The sequence below is a fragment of the Lygodium microphyllum genome, chromosome 23 (genome assembly GCF_053477565.2).
Source record: "Lygodium microphyllum isolate KBCC chromosome 23, Lygodium_microphyllum_v1.1.10, whole genome shotgun sequence".
Lineage (NCBI taxonomy): Eukaryota > Viridiplantae > Streptophyta > Polypodiopsida > Schizaeales > Lygodiaceae > Lygodium > Lygodium microphyllum.
Window position 1 is genome coordinate 109,257,330 of NC_141157.1, and position 17,335 is coordinate 109,274,664.

General features: G+C 44.4%; 1 protein-coding gene across 1 annotated transcript in view; it reads left to right on the top strand.

Annotated features, from left to right (window-relative positions):
• Window positions 1–17,121, top strand: part of AUG5 (HAUS augmin-like complex subunit) — an 84,922-nt gene extending 67,801 nt beyond the window's left edge. Inside the window, exons 7-10 of the mRNA XM_087664690.1 lie at window positions 15,103–15,262; window positions 15,744–15,939; window positions 16,205–16,337; window positions 16,479–17,121. Coding sequence (XP_087520816.1) covers window positions 15,103–15,262; window positions 15,744–15,939; window positions 16,205–16,337; window positions 16,479–16,610 — 621 coding nt within the window. The 3' untranslated portion in view covers window positions 16,611–17,121. The remainder of the gene's footprint in view (window positions 1–15,102; window positions 15,263–15,743; window positions 15,940–16,204; window positions 16,338–16,478) is intronic.
• Window positions 17,122–17,335: the final 214 nt, after the last annotated feature.

Genomic DNA, 17,335 nt, shown 5'->3' on the forward strand with positions numbered 1-17,335 from the left:
TTGGCCATTACATAGACGAATGCAGAAAAATGTTAGGAAAGGAGAGAAAGGAGGACTCTTGCTAGGCTGTTTGTGAAACATCAGCCACTCGATCTTCAGATGGTGATGTTACAACGAACTTGGTTGAGGTTGATTTTGCATTTCTCACTTGCAATTATGACACCTCCATGGCTGATTTAGCATTTAATGTTGCTGAAATGTAGCATACATGGTATTTTGATAGTGGGACATCCAAGCACGTTATTTCTCGGAAGTGTTTGTTACATCCATGCAGTTGGCCCTTGTGGGAAAGAGAGTTTCTTGTACGAACAGCTCTAGTTATGATGTTTGTGGCATTGGTATAGTTGTGATCATTGCTATAGATAGATCAGATTTTCAACTTATGGATGTATTATTTGTGCCTGGGATTACTAAAAAGTTTCTTTCAGTTTCAGCTTTTAATAAGCAAGGCTTGTAGGTCATCTTTGAAGATGACAAATGCACTGACGGAGATAGAGAGCTTGATTATGCTCTTCGTTTGTTGGATACTTTTGAGAAGAGATTTCATTATGCTCTACCAACCAGTACACTTACTCTTGCTATGCAGAATGCAGAGCTATGGCATGCTTGATATGGGCACAGGAGTTTTGGTAGTCTAATGACTCTTCAAGTGTTCAATGGTTTATGCTTTGCCTACTTTGGATACTCCACCTCCCCATGCTTGTGAGGGTTGCATTCTTGGGAAAATGCATAGGTTTGCCTTTAGGAAGGATGGTGCAATGTGTTTTGTCCGGAAACTACAACTTAAACATAGCAATGTATGTGGTCTCATGCGGATTCGTGCTCTTGGGGTTCATCTTTATTTCGTCACATTTATCAATGACTACTCTAGATACACTTGGGTGTATGGTTTGAAGGCCAAATCAGATGTATTTATATACTTCAAACATTTGGTTGCCAAACTGGAAACTGAATCAGGTTTAAAAGTATAGACTCTTCATATAGATAGAGGAGGAGAGTACATGTCTAAAGCCTTTGATGCTTATTTGCTAGACCATGGCATTGCACATCAATCTACAATGAGGATGACTCTGCAACAAAATGGAGTGGTGGAATGCAAGAACCATACTCTTATGGAAATGACTAGACGCATGTTCAAGAGCAAAGGGCCACTTCATAGATTTTGGCTTGATGGCCTTATATATGCAAATCATGTTTTGGATCGTGCTCCTACAAAAGCATTGAACTATTATGCCATATGAGGCATGGTATGGTAAAAATCCTAGTGTGGATTACTTTCATGTTTTTGGTTGTGTTGCATTAGAAGAGCTTTGTGGAAAGCTCGATGACAAGGTAGTTCAATGCATTTTTGTTGGATATAGCATGGAAAGCAAAGGGTATAGATTGTATAACCCCGCCACACACAAGGTTTTTGTGAGTAGATATGTCATATTCTCTGAAAATTCAGCACGTATGTTCAATTTGAAATGCCACCCACATCAGACTCTTTGGATATATTTTCTAGGCAGTTTGTTGAGGAACAAGGTAACCTTGCTACCAGGGGACTTATGAATCCTTGTAGTCGAGAATTCAATGAGAAGTGATCATTCATCAGCCAACTTGACCTTAAGGTCATCCCCATTAGTGATTTTGAAAATTTAAGATCATGGTTGAGGTTTATATGACAAACCCTATCTCAAGCCGCATAGTGGTTAGTCAAGTGCTTGCACCACTTTGATGCTGGGTTAGAGGGCTATAGATGGGAGTGGAATTTAGGCAATAGACTTTGCATTAACTCAATGATAGTAGAGGCATTTCTGGCCTTTGATGAGCAAACAAGCTTTGGTGGAACAAGGTGTGGGTCTGGTTGGGGTTCTAGCCCCTGGGCAAGGGTTCACAATTTCTGAGAGTCAAGTACATGTCTCATCAAATTTTACCAAGTGGTATAGTTAGACTTATTAAAATGAGTCTTGTCAGTAAAGGCATGCTTGACTAATCAGGATAAAGAACAGTGAGGTGTTTTAATATAAGGAGGATAGTAAGGATAGGGAGGGGGATAAGATGGGTAGGCAGAAAACATCGGAGAGGGACTGACAAGTACTTGTGGAGTAGGTAGGGGGACTCTCAAACTCTTTACAACCACAAGCTGTGGCATAGTAGCATAACTAGATGGTCCACTAAGAATTGCCATGGAGGCAAATTGTGGCATCAACTGGTCCACATCTGGGTAGGTAGGGGTAAAGACCCCATGCTATAAATGTCCCAAAGGTGCGTAAGGTGGAGAATGAGCCTCCCCCAAAGGTGTATGAGCATCACTTGGAAACGAAGGTGTTTGTCTCGGAATACAACCCTATGGACCTCCTTCGTCTTTTTTAGCTGTTTATTCATGCGATCTTCCTGGAAGATAACATCATTGCTATGTACTATTTTCCTTTTCTCAAGATCCCATAATCTATACCCCATTTCATCCTTGTCACCATATCCTAGGAAAATACATTTACAAGGCTTTGGCTTATGTTTGCTGCGTTCTTCCTTACCCACGTGCACAAATGTTTCGTAGCCAAACTGTCACGAGGACGTGAAAATTTGATGCTTTGCTTATGTTTAATTGACATTTGATTAAAGGATTAATCAAATGTGCAATTAAAAGATGCACATGTGTTGCACATGTGAGGTGGAAGCTACTTTCTCACAGTTGAAGACCGAAGGACCTTGTGAAAAAGATGGGTATCAAAGGCAAAAGTTGTAACAAGTTACACTTGTTAGATTCTAGGTGAATTTTGGTGTCAGTTTGCCCCTAGGACCGTTAATTGGCTATTAAGTGTTAGTGGTGAAGATCACAGTCTCCGATGCTCCTATTGTTGTTGGTGCATCCGTTCGGGGCTGGTACAACAGGGCAGCAGCTGATTTTGATCAGTTCTTCGCGACAAATCTCAAAATTTCCTCTCTCTACAGCATTCTCTCATCTCCTTCAACCTATGCTCAGCCATTCTCAGCAATTCTCAGCCATTCGGAGGAGATCTCAGCCATTTTTGGTGGGTTGATTTGTAATTTCTGCAGTTAACCCTAATTCACAGCAGAAATTAGGGTTTAGCAGCCACCTTGGGATCCGTGCTAGAGATTGAAGGCTCAAGGGACTGAAATCAGCAGTTGATAATTGAAGATTATCAAGGGATTTTAGGAGCCAGCCCATCCCGAATTGATTTGGGGCAGCATTTGGCCAGCCAAGGGTCAAATTGGAGAAGAAGTCTTGGGTGAAACAAGGGGCAAATGACCCAAAAGGCTTGCTGGATATTTATGACAGCAAGAGCAATTGGTTAGCAGGAGGAGATTGAAGAATCTCAAGTTGTACTCCTTCCAATTGAATGAAAGCTAAATAAATACCGCAAGGGGCGCCAATTTTGGGGCCAACAGGGTGTCTACTCTCCAAGAATGTTATGGTAAAGTGTGTATTTTATTTTATGTGCATTTATTTATTGCTGTAATTAACTCTTAAATCAGGTTATCACCACCCATTCCAAGAAGGAAGGCTGGTTTCATGGTTCCATTGTCGGGATACAACAAATCTCTTGATTTGGTGGGCCCGAGGCACCTGATTGCAAGCCAAAGCTTTGTGCTAGTGCTAATTTTTGTGCTCAGCTGAGAAATTACAGCAACATGTCTTCATACAGTGAGATGGAATCAAGCAGTGATGATGCCTCTCAGTATGGATATTCTCATGGGAATGAAGGAAATGCAATGCCTAATCTTGGACAAGGCTCTCATGATGGAGAACAAGCTGAAAATGTTGCTGTTGGGCAAGATGTAGGGCCTTCAAGCCGTCATGAGGTAGATGACCAGCAAAGTAAAGAGGAATTTGATGACTGGTTCAAGAATCGGATGAGGACAGCAGCAAATCTCTTTGCTGAATTGGCAAAGGATCCTCAATTCACCTGATTTTTGAATGCTCCGAAGAAGGACAGCAAGGGCAAGAAGAAGAAGTCAACTTTTACACCTTCGGGACAGCAAGATGCACCAAAGGTAGTGCCAAATCCTTCACTTGAAGCTCCTAAAGAGGCCAATGAAGCTAAACAGTTGGTACCTATGGGGCAAGGAATGCAAATGCAAGGCCATTATGGAAGTGCCAATCCAATGAGTTTTGGACAGCCGGGCATGCATGCTATGATGGGGTAGCCAGGATACTGTGGCGGTAGTACGATTTTTCATGCAATGGTTGGCCAAGGGTCGCATACGGGAATGCATGGCACAAATCCCTATGGTATGCAGTAGCCAATGCATGGTGTGCATCTCCACCCCCGAATGCTTATGGGGCTCAAGGAATGACTGCTGGTCATCCAAATGCTTCATTTGGGCTTGATCATGATGTAAATACAGCAAATGCACCCTTTTTGCAGCAGCCAGTGTATGACAACTTGACTCCCAAAGGGGAAGCAAAAGAGTATGATGAGGGTGGAAAAGCAGTGAAGTTTGAGTCCTTCAGAGAGGGAGACGGCAAGGGGGCCCGCAGACAGCCCCTTAGACCAAGCCTCGATAGTAGCAGGGGACAGGAGGGCATGCAACGCCCCCTCAGTAGAGCACTCCGCAGCCCCCCCTTGCCCGTTCCACCTGATAGGACCGCAGTCCCCCATATCCATCACCTGCACCACATACTACCTCACCTGAGATCCCACCGCCCCTACACCCCTCCCCCCCGTTTCCCATACCCCCCCCATTGACCCTGGTCCATAGGTCCCCCCCCCAACACTTGACACATATCTCCGGCCATCCCCCGACCTCCCCATTCCCTCCACCACTCCCCTTGCCGAGCACCCCCCTTGATCCGCACCCGTCCCAGGAGATCCCCTCTAGGCCCACCTCCCCTCCTCCCACAGGTGGCGATGAGCCACACACATCCACATCCTCCTCGTAGCAGCAGTGTTTGTCCTTCCACACAGCCACTGACTCATCTGTCCTTGCCGACTGTCACACTTTCCTGAGATAGGCACAGTTGTTGCCACATGAGTTCTTCCACAGTGGCCCATGGTCCTACCTGAGAGTTGCGGAGCGCGGAGAGTTCCCACTACCTCTAGAGGTGGGGATCTTCGTGGTTCGTAAGTTAAGGAGGGGCAAGGTCCATCTACTAGCACCACCAGATGGACCTAACTACACTTTCTTCTTTCAGTCCTCTCACTCAGGGGATTGGACGATGATACAGATTGAGGAGGAGTTGAAGAGTCAGGTGGCGGACCACATCTCCCAGTGGATGGGAGAGAAAGAACTAGCACTGTTTGCACAACAGTAGCCTGGTTGCATGATGGACATTAATTGGTGGGCTGGAGCCAAGGCACCACACTTGAGCATGATCTTTCGAGCCCTCCCACAGCGGAGAGCTTCGAGGGATGTGATCGAGTGGCCCCTAGCACAGGCGGCCTGTTTCTACCAGTGTACAGAGTCATGACTCTCAGCTTGGTTGATAGATGCATTGATAGTACCACTTGGTGCATCTATCACCCCTCTGGTTCAGCCGAGGGTCACCATGGGAGACTGGAGTTCGTCGTCCGGACGACAAAGCGTTCTTGCATGCCCTATAGTTTCTCCTTCTCATCAGCAGTCTCCACACCGAATAGATGTTTGTTCGGTTAGTCACACAGGTTTCCCCATGAGCTTACACCTTGCATCGTGGAATGTGAATAGCCTCCATTATAGTGGGGCACGGGGCTCCAGGAAGTTGATCGTTCGGCAAGAGCTGCAGTCTACCCTTGCTGGACGGATCGACATCTTATTTCTTCAAGAGCACAAGCTCACTCCCACCCAGGCCCAACGGGTAGGGAAGGTACTTCGGGGCAACTCGCACACCTACTGGGAGTGCGCTTTAGGTGCCCATGACAGGAGTGGAGGTATATGCACCTCTATTGGCTCGAGTCTCATCGCCTGTGTATGAGACCATGGGATGATAGTGGTAGGGAGGGTTCCATGGATCAAATTGGATATTGGGGACTTGTGCCTTGGAGTCCTCAATGTCTATGCCCCTACGGAGGTTAGGGCACGCAGCAGGTTCTGGGATGAAATCGCGGATGGACTCCTAGAGGTGGACTATTGGATCATTGGAGGAGACTTCAACAACCTAGAAGCTTTGGAGGACTAGCAGGGCAGAGATAGAAACTACCACGGCATGGCTGGGGAGGAGCAGGAGACATGGAAGGTCTTTCTAGTGGCAGTAGGAGCACGTGATGCCTGGAGAGACCGTGCCTTTCACAGGAGGGAGAGATTGCTAGATTTCTCTTGGGGATACAAGCGGCTAGGTGGAGTCCTGTTGGAGTGGTTGGACAGGTTTTATGTGGGAGAATGGGGTGGCTCTCGGGGGGGCCAGATTGGGTAGTTGGCAGGCACTACGTTGTTCGATCATTGCCCTGTTCTCCTGATGCTAGACCCCCCCAGTCTTTGCCCTAGACTCACGAGCCTGTCATATCCTTGACTCGATCGATAGGAGGGAGGAGGTGACGAGACAGATAGAGTAGGATTGGACCGAGGAGTGGAGCAGGAGGGACCAGATAGCAGAGGAGGTTGTAGAGGCCCTAGCCGAGTCGAGTAGAATCTGCCAAGAGTCAGCCATATAGGCCAAACAACAGAGCTGGGAGGAGAGAGCACTCCGGCGGGACCTTGCAGCAACACAGAGATTATTACAGGAGGCACCAGGGGATCCCACCCTCCATGCCTAAGAGGTGCGCGTGCGAGCAGCCATTGCTGGCCTAGAGGACAAGCACTCGGAGTTCTCTTTCCGCACCTCAGTAGCCTTTGGGCGCGGAAAGGAGATACGATGTGCAAGGAGTTTTTCCAGGTGTACCAGCCTCGCTTCTCAAGACAGCAAATTCGCAGACTTCGAGATCAGTATGGGAGGACTCGTTCTAGCCCAGACGAGGTGATGGAGATTGCCATCGACTACTATAGTTGCCTGTTCCAGCAGGAGACAGCCTCAGCTAGAGGGCAGCGATGTAGACATCATGTCTGGGATCACATCCCGTCCCTCGTCTCAGAGGAGATGGGACGCTCCCTCCTAGCCTCCTTCACAGAGAAGAAACTAGAGGAGGCTTTTCATACACAGGACGAGCAGAAATGCCCGGGAGAGGATGGCCTCTCTAAGGCCTTTTTCACTACCTACTGGGAAGTGGTGAAGGACTCCCTATTGATGGCTTTCCAGGAGATCTTCACTTCAGGATAGGTGCCAGGGAGTCTTTTGGCAGGCCTTATCAGTCTTCTCCCCAAGGGGGAGACTGGTTGGAGCTCTCCCAGTGAAGACCGATCACACTTTTGTCAGTGGCCTATAAGGCATTGGCAAAGATGATTGGTAGGCGACTATGCCCCGTGCTTCCAGACATCATCCATGACACACAGACAGTCTTTGTCCAGGATAGGAGCATCCTGGACAATGTATTCATCTTCTTTGAGGCGACAGAGTAGGCTCAGTGTAGTGGGCATAGACTGGCCGTAGTACTCTTGGATTTTGAGAAAGCTTATGACAGGGTGGACTGGGACTTCCTAGAGGCACCATGGTGAGATTGGTTTTCTCTTAGGCTTGGATTCGCGGGGTATCCGCACTTTATAGATTGGTCACCAGCAGGGTTCTCATTGGCGGTAGGTGTGGGGAGGAGTTTCGACTGGAGAGATTGGACGGCAAGGCTGCCCCCTGGCCCCGTACGTGTTCCTTCTCTTTGCAGAGGCGATGTTGCATTTCCTAAGGTCACGGGTGAGTGGACTACACGGCCTCCGACTACCAGTGAGAGAGGAGACTGAGTTGTTAGACTCAGAGTATGCAGATGACACAACACTCTACATAGAGGATGATGAGCTGATGTTGGAGAGAGTGAGGATGGCTCTTGAGGTGTTTTGTCTTGTTGCAGGAGCGAAAATCAACTGGCGAAAGTCGGTTGGTTTTCTCATAGACCCGGACTCTAACACGGAGTGGGGCGTTCACCTGGGATTTAGATGGGTGAGCAGAGGGCAGACCGTTCGGTACCTAGGGTTTCAGGTCGGACTCGACATTACGCCCGCCTAGCAGTTTCTTCCTGTCCTTGATTCTATTCGGAGGAAGTTGATCTACCGGAGCACGGCTCGCCTCTCACTGGCCAGCCGAGCCTTGGTGGTTAACTAGGTCCTCCTAGCGGTTTGGAGGCTCTACCCATCGAGGCATGGTCGATGGGTAGAGATCCTGTAGGTATGGGTTCATCATCGAGGCATGGTCTTGCGCAGTGGCCGTTTGGAGGCTCTACCCATTGGCCATGTACTCGAGCCCATAGCAGACCGCTCTGAGGTATGGGAGATTATAGGGAGTCTTATTGGATGGCATATCTGGAAGGTGCGGTGTCAGGAGGCTTACGGCGGAGAGAGACTTTCAGCACAATCGACGTTAGCAGAGCTTTGGATATCTATCATCCACTCCCTTCGCGGCCGATGGGATAAGGTGTAGGGCGAGTCCAGGGCTGGCTAGGGGCTCCGCTGTCATTTCATGTGCACTTGGGGTGGCCAGGACCTATTTTTTGTGATGCAGACAGGCAGTCCCAGTTGGCAATAACCCAACAACAAACACACCACCCCCCCCCCCCCCTCCCCCCCCCCCCCCCCCCCTCGCGGCTTCTTGCCCCCTTCCCCCACAGACCGCCTTGAGAGACTTGTATACATGATGTATTTGTGATTCTGCATCAGCTCCAGCTAGTCTGTTGAGCATGAGCACTCCGTTGTAATCAGTTTTTTGAGTAATATAATCAGCCACATTTTACTTGCAAAAAAAGGTGTAAAAGAGGAAGAAGAAACAAGAGTTGAAATTTGCATACCTTGTACTAGAGTGAAAGAGGAATAAGCAACAATGTTCAAAACTTCTATTGAAATATTTGATGGGAAAGAATCATATATACTTTTATTGAGTAATACTTGTCTAATTGCTATCTTTTGTCAAGCTCTTCTTTTTTCTTCGCTTTGTGAGCCATGATCAATTGTAGCTTCTCATCTATGATAGGATAAGGATGTATCTCTCCAATGTAGTCAGAAGGATCTTCAACTGTGTTAGAACTTTGCATAGTTGGTTGTGAAACCTATTTAGGCTTAGTTCTCAGCCATAGTTGTTAGGTACAAAAGGTACGATACGGTAGGGTACAATAAAATATGATACTAAATGGTACCTTATGATTTTATAAGGTACGGTATGATATTAGTACGAAAAAAAATTAAGATGATTTTTTAAATAACAAAAACCATAAATCATTAAATGATAGATCATAGAATACACGTTTAAAGTGGAAATAGCCATTTCATTACAAAATAAGATGAATACATGGAGTGACCATCGCGGTCGCATGGGATGCGCAAAACATGCGATACAACTACAGTCTAGTATATCTGATACAAAAAAAGAGAGACCTATGTCATATGAATCTATACTGAGACGTCGCTATCATCATCATCATCATCATCAGCATAACCATCTGAGTGCTTATCAAGAGAGTCTGAAGATGACTTCTCGGCATCTGATGATGAGACACACTCATACTCATCCTCACTGATGAGGTTACCATGATCATCAAATGATGGGTCCCTAGGTGGTGGCTGTGTAGGCAAGGGGGGGATGTCATCATGAGGCACAGGATGTGAGCTACTAGAGTCCCGCCTTACATATGTTTGCAAGCCACTCGAACCACTCTTCCTCGATGGTGGAGGGCGTCGAATCACCATGCTGCTACTACCACCTACTCGAACTCCTTGCCCACGAGCACGCTGATTGCGAGTGTTACGAGGATTTGTTGCTATAAGCTCTCTATAGAGCTTTGCAAAAATCATCTCCTGCTCCTCGTCCACCTCCTTACGTATACTAGAAGAGTGTTGCCCGTCAACTTGAATGCATCAACATTCACCTACACAATGCAGTGATGCACGTAAGATTGATCATTGTAAATGCTAAAGTCTAAATTGTAAAGTATAAACTTTAAAGTTCAAAGTTTAAAAATTAAAACAATAAATTTTAAATTTTAAATGTTATGGTTAAGTGTTTAAAATTTACCTGCTTCGGACTACCTATGCTCATCATAGCTCTCATCATGCATAAGTTAGTGCAACAATAGACTAGCTGCTCTAACTGTTGTGTGCTAAGCTGATTGCGAATCTTTGTGTCAATGAGATAATAGGCACTCTAGTTTCTCTTACATGCACATGAAGAGTAATCTTGGGCAAGGACCCTCATGGCTAAGGACCGAAGGGTCTCCAGTGCGTATTCAAAGTTTTGCCACCAAAATAAAGGCTTCACAAGTGACTCTCTTCTCCAACAAGTAGGAGAAACAAAAGCCACATGCCCTCTCTGATCTGTGTAGCATCCTAGCTCGTCCAACATTGCATTGTGGTCATCCACAGGGACCACACGAGTCAAATAAGCAAGCTGGTCCGAACGGAACTCTTTATCATCCATGACCGCCGGTGACTTGTAGGACAGATGTACTAATGGTGCAAAACCATGGATGGGCTTATGCATCGACGCCCATCTCCTTTTTGCTATCTCTAAAACATGTACATGCTGTGCCACGCAATCACTCATACGTAACATTCTATAAAAGGGAGTCACAACAATGACAATGGCATAGATTTTTTGCCAAAACTGCTCATTAAGGCACAAGCGCTGCATGGCTTTGGCCTCCTCTGTCTCATGCTCATCCCACTCATTCCATCGAGTGGATACCAATGTCTGGCGCAAGGTGGACCGCACCTCATAAAGGTGCTTCAGCAATAACCACATGTAAGCAAAGCGAGTTGAAGAAGGCTTCTTCAACTCTAGTGTGTTATGCTCACGATACATCGCAAGCACCTTTAACTTTACCGTGAAGAATGTGACAATTGATGTAGCTTTGTGACCACCCTCTTCACCCACTTGAGCTTCCCAATGTCCTCCATGAGCAAGTCCAAACAGTGACTTGCACATGGAGTCCACACAATCGTTGGAAACTCCGACTCAAGCAAATGGCCCATGCACTGACCATTTGATGCATTGTTGGTAACAACTTGCACCACATTTGAGGGGCCCACCTACACCCACAATTTACAAATTACAAGTAAGTATACTTATTACTTAATACTAATAATACTTGGAAATTGGTTAGAGAGAGAAAGATTCTAGAGAGAGTTGAAACTTGAGCCTTGTGGCTTGGGGGGGAAGAGAGAATCGAGATAGATCATAGATACTAGAGAGAAATTAATTATTAGAATAAGGAGATAGATAGTTATGCATATGCCATTATCCATAAATAAAATTTCAATTATGAATCATGATATTATCATAATGAAAGAAAGTGAAACAAATTTAAAAGGAAAATTGCAATGTATACCTCAATGATAGCTAATCGAATGTGGCGGTAGATGAATGCGCCCGTCGTTTTTCTCCCCCTCTTGCCGGTATCTACGGCCCACAAAAAGTAAGTGTTGAGTGGACATGAGACGAGTATGTTGATGATGCCATATTTCTTACGATCACTCCATCTGTCGGTGAGAATGGAGCAACCATATTTTATTCATGCGGCCCGAATAGGGTTAAGGGCTCGATCAATCCTCTCCTTCTCTTCATCAATATTTTCCGTCCTCATGTCATTGTATGTAACACCGGTTCATTCTTCACATGGACCCACATTGGCAATGGCTTTTACCACCTTCTTCCATTGCTCTTGCTTTTGGAACATTGAATGCAAGATTGCACTTAATCACCGTGCATGCAATTTCAATGTCCGCAAGTCGTTGCCTTTCTCTAAGAAAGGCAATTGATCCACACACATGACCGGGAACTTGAGAGAGAGAGGATTGTCTATCCGGCACCGCATGAGCATCCACTCTTTGTCCTTTACCGGAGTTGGATGCGGATGTGGAGCCCCCACCACCAATGGTAGAGGCCTCTCCCGCATCAGTTGAAGGTATGCCCACATTGGATGTTTCCTCGTTAGTAGGCATAGGAGTTGGTGCCGATAAGCCACTTCCTCCTCCTCTTGTGGATCCCCCTCTCATCTTGGCGAGAATCTCCTCCGCAATGTTTTGAGGGATCTCCTTGCATGGAGCAACTTGCCCCCCTGTCTTGAAAAGATGTTGGAGAAGCCAAGTTGCACCACTTGTATAGCGCTTCCCGGAATACTTGCATGTCCAATGGTGGGAGTTGGACTTCTTTGTGTCCCTCTCCACACGGATCGTGTGCAAATTGAAGGCCTCGTGCTTCTCAGGAGTCATGGTGCTGATGATGGATAAAGAGGCCACAGAGAGAGAGAGAGAGAGAGAGAGAGAGAGAGAGAGAGAGAGAGCGACTCTCGAAACTTGAAAGTTAAAAGGGAGGGAGACTCCAGAGGCCTAAGGGTTGGGGTAAAGTTGAAAGAGCAAGAGTGAGAGAGAGGGGATGGGAGATGAGAATGGCAAATGCTTTGATAGGGTGTGGGATAGAGGGGATGGGAGATGAGATTCGAGAATGGCAAATGCTTCGATAGGGTGTGGGAAAGAGGGGATGGGAGATGAGATACGAGAATGACAAATCACAAGTCCATTCAAGAACCGAGTAGGTGTGGAGATGTTTGATGTCACTTCCTCTTTGTAGTTTTGGTGTTTGAGGATAGAGCTTTTCAATAAAGGGTCTAGGTATCTTCAATGAGTACCTTACTCTGATACCATATAAAGAAATGCTTGTTGACAAAATACAAATACAATCGTACGACAAATGCACAGACTAACAAAGAAACATAGTTAGGATTAGGATTAACACAAAGATAGTGAATATAGAAAATAATGAAATTTGGATAATGAACGAATAATTATAATGCTCAATGTAGCAAACACACAATGCAAGGTGAAAATTGACCCTTGATCTCTCGCGTCTTGAGGACTAGGGTAGAAAATATGGGGAAAAGAGTGTGTCGTACTCCGATGGATCTCGAAATGCAGCAAGCAGCCTTCGTGAGTGTGTGACAGTAGCAAATGCAGTAGTAGGATGCTGGATTAGTGAGGTAGATGAGCAGCAGCAGAACAATGGAATTCAGTCTGTAGGATGAAGGTGACAATAGCAACTCCAAGATGTAGCTGTCTAGGTGATGTGGCAGATAGTAGGGACCGTGCATGCTGAGAATGCAGCAGTATGTGCTGACATAGACAGCTAGCGATAGTAGATAATGGTCAAACACATGTAGAGGCGATCGAGAACAACAAATTGCAGCCTGGAGTAGATGTCTAGTAGTGTACACTGGCCGGTAATAGTTGCCAACAGCAGATAGAGACCTGAATGCAGGTACTTGATGGTTGACAATAGTGGACAGCAGTGAGAAGGCACTTGCAAGCTACAAAAGTGAGATTGAGGCTGAGTGTTGGGCAGCTTGTCTATTTATAGATGGCTGGGTTGTCCCAAATTCGGGTTTGGTTTATGGGATAGAACCAATCTCTAGGAATGTCTTTCTTTTAATGAAATTTTCAGTAAATCGATTAATTAAGCTTGTTTTGGGGTTCTTGTAAGTGGCTAATCAGCACCTAAGACATTTTTAGCTCAATAGGAAATATTATAAATTTCAGCTTTCTTAACCCGTTCTGCAATAAACTAATCTTGACATATTGCACTTTTGGCCATCCATGTTGAAGTTTGCATAGATTTAGTTTCATATGAAATCTTCAACTGTGCCTTATTTGATCAAGGGTAGCAGCCGGTTTGCCAAATGACTTTGTGCAAGGGCGTTTAACCCTCAAGGCACAAAGGTAGAGGCATAACAAACTCCTAGTCAGTGGCTGCAATTTCGGATCATGGGTTGATAGGACCAGAGTGGCATTCCATTCATGTACAATACAGTTCGATACGTTTGCATTATATGGTACCATAGAGGTTCCTTGTGTTTGAACTGTATTTTGAAAAAATGACCATAATAAGGTGGCTGTTGGTGCTTTAAAAAAAAAAAAAAAACCCATTTCTTTTTGGCTGTTGTAACTTCAAACGTGTAAGTTGTCTCTTCTTTCAAACCTCATCTACTCTCTCATACTTCTCCCTGATCCCTTCTCCCTCACCTCAGCTCTTATAAAAGGGCAGCTCCCCCCATCTCATCACACAAATCAGCCTCCCTCTTCTTCAATCTCCCTCTCTTGAGCTCAAGCCTCCATTCATGTTTCATTACTCTCCCTCTTCCTCTTCCTCCTCCCCTCCCTTTCCCTCACCTTCTCTTCCTCTTCTCTCCCTCTCCCTCTTCCTCTCCTTTTCCCTATCCATATAGGCTATTGTTTTCTAAGCTCCAATTTATGAAACTTTGTGCTCTCTATGATCTATCTTTAAGTTGCACATTTTATATGTATAGGCTGATTTAATATATAATTTGATACGTATTTTTTTTAATGAACGTAAGAAACAACACATTTTATTCTTAAAATGTGTGTGCATTCCATACCGAACATATTCACATATTGAAAGTATCATACCAAATGTACGAAACCACCTTGGATGGTACCAATAGAATCTTTGTGCTGAATTATATGATATAGAGAGAAGCCAGTCTCGCGGTTTGCTGCATTACTAGAATTTACACACCAGGTGCTTACAATTTAGGTTGATTAAGTCATTCCTGTGCTGTGGGGCTCTCAGGATACTGGGTTTTCTAGATCCGCTTGAGTGAGAGGGTGTCAAGCATCTGCTTCTTAAGAGTACTGATTACATAAGTAGACCAGCACTTCTGGTGCAGGATGCTCTTTTACAAGACAATTCTACCAGCTGTGAATGGTGCTTTTATAGTTGCTATTTGTAGCCTTTCATGGCTTTGGAGTGTGGCTTGCCTAGCTGACTTTTTTACTAACACGATTAGACTGATTATGTTGTAGGTGTAGTGTCATTTCTACGAGTAAGCTTTAGTCCCTTAAGCATCACGATGCTGCTACAGAAATGTTTTGGAAGTTGGTGCAATTTGCACTTCTTCCATCCAGCTCATAATGCCAGTTTCTAGCAACATTACCTGGAGCAATTTTTGCTGCACTCAGTTCTTCCTATACCTAAAACTTAATTATCAACGGCTCAGTTCCAGCTTCAGCTTTAAAGTTCAACCAAAGCATTCTCTAAGACAATATCTCAATTATATTCTTTGTATGGGCAGATCCTTATTTTTGAATGTTTTTGGATAGGCTTTGCTAGAATCTATTGGTATAAGTGGAGCCATTGGTGCAGAGACATCTGTTGCAGCAGAAAGAACTGCAGATATGTTGACAGCAAGAGCAGGTGCAAGAGATCCTTCGGCAATACCATCCATTTGTCGAATAAATGCAGCAACGCAGCAAGTAACAGGTATGTGAATTAGTTCTCATTCTAAGCTATTGCTTTCAATTTCTTCATATGCACCATATGCTGATTTTCTGCTGATGTGCTCCTGCAATGTAGGGTCTGTTTAATACCTTTTAACTTTAATCAGGGGTATTTTGTAATAATATTTTGATTTAGTGTACAATGGAATGTAAACAACTGCATCCTCTAATTGGAAATGTTAAAATATACCTTTTAAAATAAGCATGGGGTGTAAATAAAGTAGTCTGGATGCATAGCCTGCTTGCAGATTTTTGAGGTTTGCAATTAGAGATGTTAGCGATGGGTTTAGTTTATAGTCATTGTAAACAATATTGTGTTCTTTAGTGTTGCCTACTAAAGTCTATGTTCACTTGTTCTTTTGCATGATATTTATGTGTATCTATACAGTTGAATTGGCATGGTTTATGACCTTCCATGCACCCAAATAAATTTCTTACCTAGATAAGGATTTATTTTATTTCAGGATATGATGGCCAGGATATTGGATTGGCAACCATTGTAGAGTCCTTGCGCTTTCTCTTCTTGCCATGTGCTTCCCCAGCTTGTCTACTGGAGAATTTAGCAAAGTCAATGAGCCAGGTGCAAACAGCAAGAAATCTTGTTGGCAATGGTCGTTTACTGTTGACTGCAGCAGAAACAACCAGGCCAGAATATGAAAGGTAATATCCTTAATTACCATTTCCTCTGGCTCTATGAAATTATGTGCACTTCATGTTTCAACATATCTGCTTGTATCAAGTTGAGTTTTGCAGATTTAATGTTGATTTTTATATGCTCTTCTTCATAGGAGGCCCCACTATAGGAATGAGTTCTTTGGAATGTGCTGAAAGCTTTGGTCTAACCTATAGTGCATGCAAGCCAAGCCGAGTGATACACTGACTCAAATACCACTAAATTTGATTTCTGGTTTTGCTTTGTTGACAGGAGTGCTGCTACTTGTATTTCAACAGCTACAGAGCAAGAGAAGATAGCATTGGAACATTGGCTACCTGAGCTGAAAGTTGCAGTTCAAGAAGCTCAAGGATGTTTGGAGGATTGTAAAAGAGTCAGAGGAATGGTAAAGTCAACTTTACAAAAGAACAACTTACTTGATAAAGCACGTTTAATCATTTTAACTTCTATGTGAAGTGTTCGATGACGCTTACTGCATTTAGTGCCTGATATGTTTTTTAATCCTACAAGCCCGATTTTTTTACAGGTTGATGAATGGTGGGAGCAGCCAGCTGCAACTGCAGTAGACTGGATAACAGTTGATGGCCAAAATGTAGCTGCGTGGCTTGCACATGTAAAGCAGCTGCAGACTGCATTCTATGACAAACAACTGCTATGATTTTACTCACCTCCAGAAATGGTTGACAAATTAAGGACTGCACCAAAGGCTATTGACAGTGTAGTCATGCTTCTGTCAAGCTCAGATTGCAAAATTTTTTCATAACTGAAAGGGTCAGAAGGATGAGAGTTTTTAGGTCTCATTACTAATGCACCCCTTGTAGCTCTACGTGTATGTTTGTCCACAGAGATTCAATTTCATGTAAAACTCCTCAAGAAACCATTCATTGAGAAAGACTCCAAGCTGAAAATATTAGTCACACAAATGTTTCAGTAAAATTTATACAGAAAGTTTGTATCAGATATATTACGATGGATTGTTGATATAACAGTGCCCTTTAGGAGTGAATAAGACAAAAGCATAATTGCAACCTGTGGAATGCCTGCAGTATTGATTTTTCGAACTTAGATATGCAGAGGTTGATGCTGTTTCCTGAGCATGTATAAATAGTAAGTCCCAACTCTTTTGGCCCAGAGTGGTAAGTTGTTGATGTAAATGGACTTGCATCATCTATTTCATGGCCCATGGGGTAGAGGCATTTGGAGGAGTAAAATGGTTTCAATAGATTTTCTACAACATCACAAGCATTTAGTAACCAGACAATGTAAAGCATAAACAGAGCAATGCAAAGCAACTGGGTAATGTCTATGTTGACATGGGAGTTAGTACAAACCGAGCTATCACTACACACTTGTAACAGAGAGCAAAAAGTGTACCACTACAAC